Source organism: Nematolebias whitei, chromosome 6 (assembly GCF_014905685.2).
Source record: "Nematolebias whitei isolate Nwh7 chromosome 6, NemWhi1, whole genome shotgun sequence".
NCBI classification, from domain to species: domain Eukaryota; kingdom Metazoa; phylum Chordata; class Actinopteri; order Cyprinodontiformes; family Rivulidae; genus Nematolebias; species Nematolebias whitei.
In genome coordinates this window covers 46,319,480-46,321,326 of record NC_056503.1, presented here as the reverse complement: position 1 = coordinate 46,321,326, position 1,847 = coordinate 46,319,480, and the positions used below count along the sequence as shown (strand labels likewise).

The window sequence follows — 1,847 nt, the reverse complement described above, 5'->3', positions numbered from 1 at the left end:
ACATGCAAACTCCACCCAGAAAGGCCCCTGGACCGGGGTTTGAACCAAGGACCTGCTCGCTGAGAGGCAGCAGCTCTACCAGTTGTGCCACTGTGCTGCCCGCTTAGTGTATTATTTATTATTATTGTTTTTCTTAGTTCATATTTTAGATCTAATTACTGTTTTTCTTTTTCGTTTACTTTTATTGTGGGATGTAACTGGGACCCTGTGTACATAATCTCGTTCCACCACATGTACCACATGAGATGCGAATGACAAATAGATCTCTCTGACTCTGACTCTGATTTCAGAATCTACATGAACTCAAATCAAATACCCAACATCTTTTCTTGGTCACAGGTTCCTCAACAAGAGTTTGATTGGTCTCATTTGATGTTCTCTGTTGTGCTTTCGACATCATAATCAAAGATTACTGAAAAAATTCAAGAGATAGAAATACTTTGCGTTTCACATATCATCTTGGGGGCCACATTTGGCCCCTGGGACTTGAGCTTGACTCATATGCCATAAAAGTTTAAAGAGGAGGGGCATTATTACCATTGTGTGTATGGATGTTCACAAAACTATAGATGTCAGCAAGAGGAAAACAAAACCAAGAGAAGTTTTGTTGTCCATTACTCCTCAGCTAAAGAAATACTATGTGAATAAAAATAATAAAGGGTTCTCAGCAGATAGGAGTGAATCAGGAGATGGGGAGGCAACTGACCAAGTGGTGGCGGCAGAAGCAACATTAAAATAATTGTGTCCATGCTGATTTGAGGAATGAGTTCCCTCAGTGATTGTCTGTCCTTGCAAATATTCAATACTAATTAGTTCAAACTTCAATAATGGACTCCCACAAACCATGAGATGCATAAACTCCTCCATTGGAGGCAGCACCTCACTCCCAACCCCGAGCGGACAGATCACCCTTTTCCAACTGAGGACCACGACCTCAGATGATCCCAATTCCAACCACTTCATACTCAGCTGTGAACCGCTCCAGTGAGAGCTGGAAATCATGGCACTATGACGCCAACAGGACCACATCGTCTGCGAACAGCAGAGACATAATCCTGAGACCAACGAACCAAACCCCCCCTGGCTGCACTTAGAAACTCTGTTCATAAAAGTTATGAACAGAATCAGTGAGAACATGCAGCCCTGGTGGAGTCAACTCCCAGAGTTTTATTTGTTAAACTAAACACAAGAAAATGACAACTGGCAGCTGGATTCGTGTTAAAATGTTTACAGAACGTGAACACAAACATTCCTGTTTTTTATTAATATCATATTGAATCTCAGGTTTAAAATAACATAAAACGTGTGGTTATCAGTGTTGGTGACACTTTCACATCAGAGTTCATCAACATCTCTGTCCCTCCACGTAAATTCATTTTGATTAATTAAAGTGAGACAAACTGAAAACTTGACTCAAAGTGTTTTTGTTAACATTTTATAAAACCAATAAACATTTAAAGTTTCTCATTTAAGCAGCTTCATGTCAGTGGAGAACATTCAGTATCAGGTTTTTGCAAACGTTGCGGATTTTGGACATTTTCAGGCCGTACATGAGAGGATTAAAAAGAGGCTGGACTGTTAGGAAATACAAGGACAGGAAAACCCGCAGCACGTTGGGCAGGTAGCTCATGTTAAATCTGCTCTGTGATATTTCAAAGCTGCCGGCGAAGGAGAAGTTCAAGATGGACGCCAGATGAGGCGTGCACGTGTTGAGGGCTTTCTGTCGGGTCTGTCTGGACCCAGAAAAACACACGATCAAAATCTTGATGTAAGTGTAAACGATTAAAAGCAGAGCAACAGAGATGGTGCTGAAAGTAGCTACGAGTCCATAAAAGTTGATGAAAGTG

At 41.2% G+C, this 1,847-nt stretch overlaps 1 protein-coding gene across 1 annotated transcript in view; it reads right to left on the bottom strand.

Annotated features, from left to right (window-relative positions):
* Window positions 1-1,483: 1,483 nt before the first annotated feature.
* LOC119411003 (olfactory receptor 10A6-like) overlaps window positions 1,484-1,847 on the bottom strand; it is a 2,639-nt gene continuing 2,275 nt past the window's right edge. Inside the window, exon 2 of the mRNA XM_037677923.1 lies at window positions 1,484-1,847. This exon is cut by the window's right edge and continues 2 nt beyond it. Coding sequence (XP_037533851.1) covers window positions 1,484-1,847 — 364 coding nt within the window.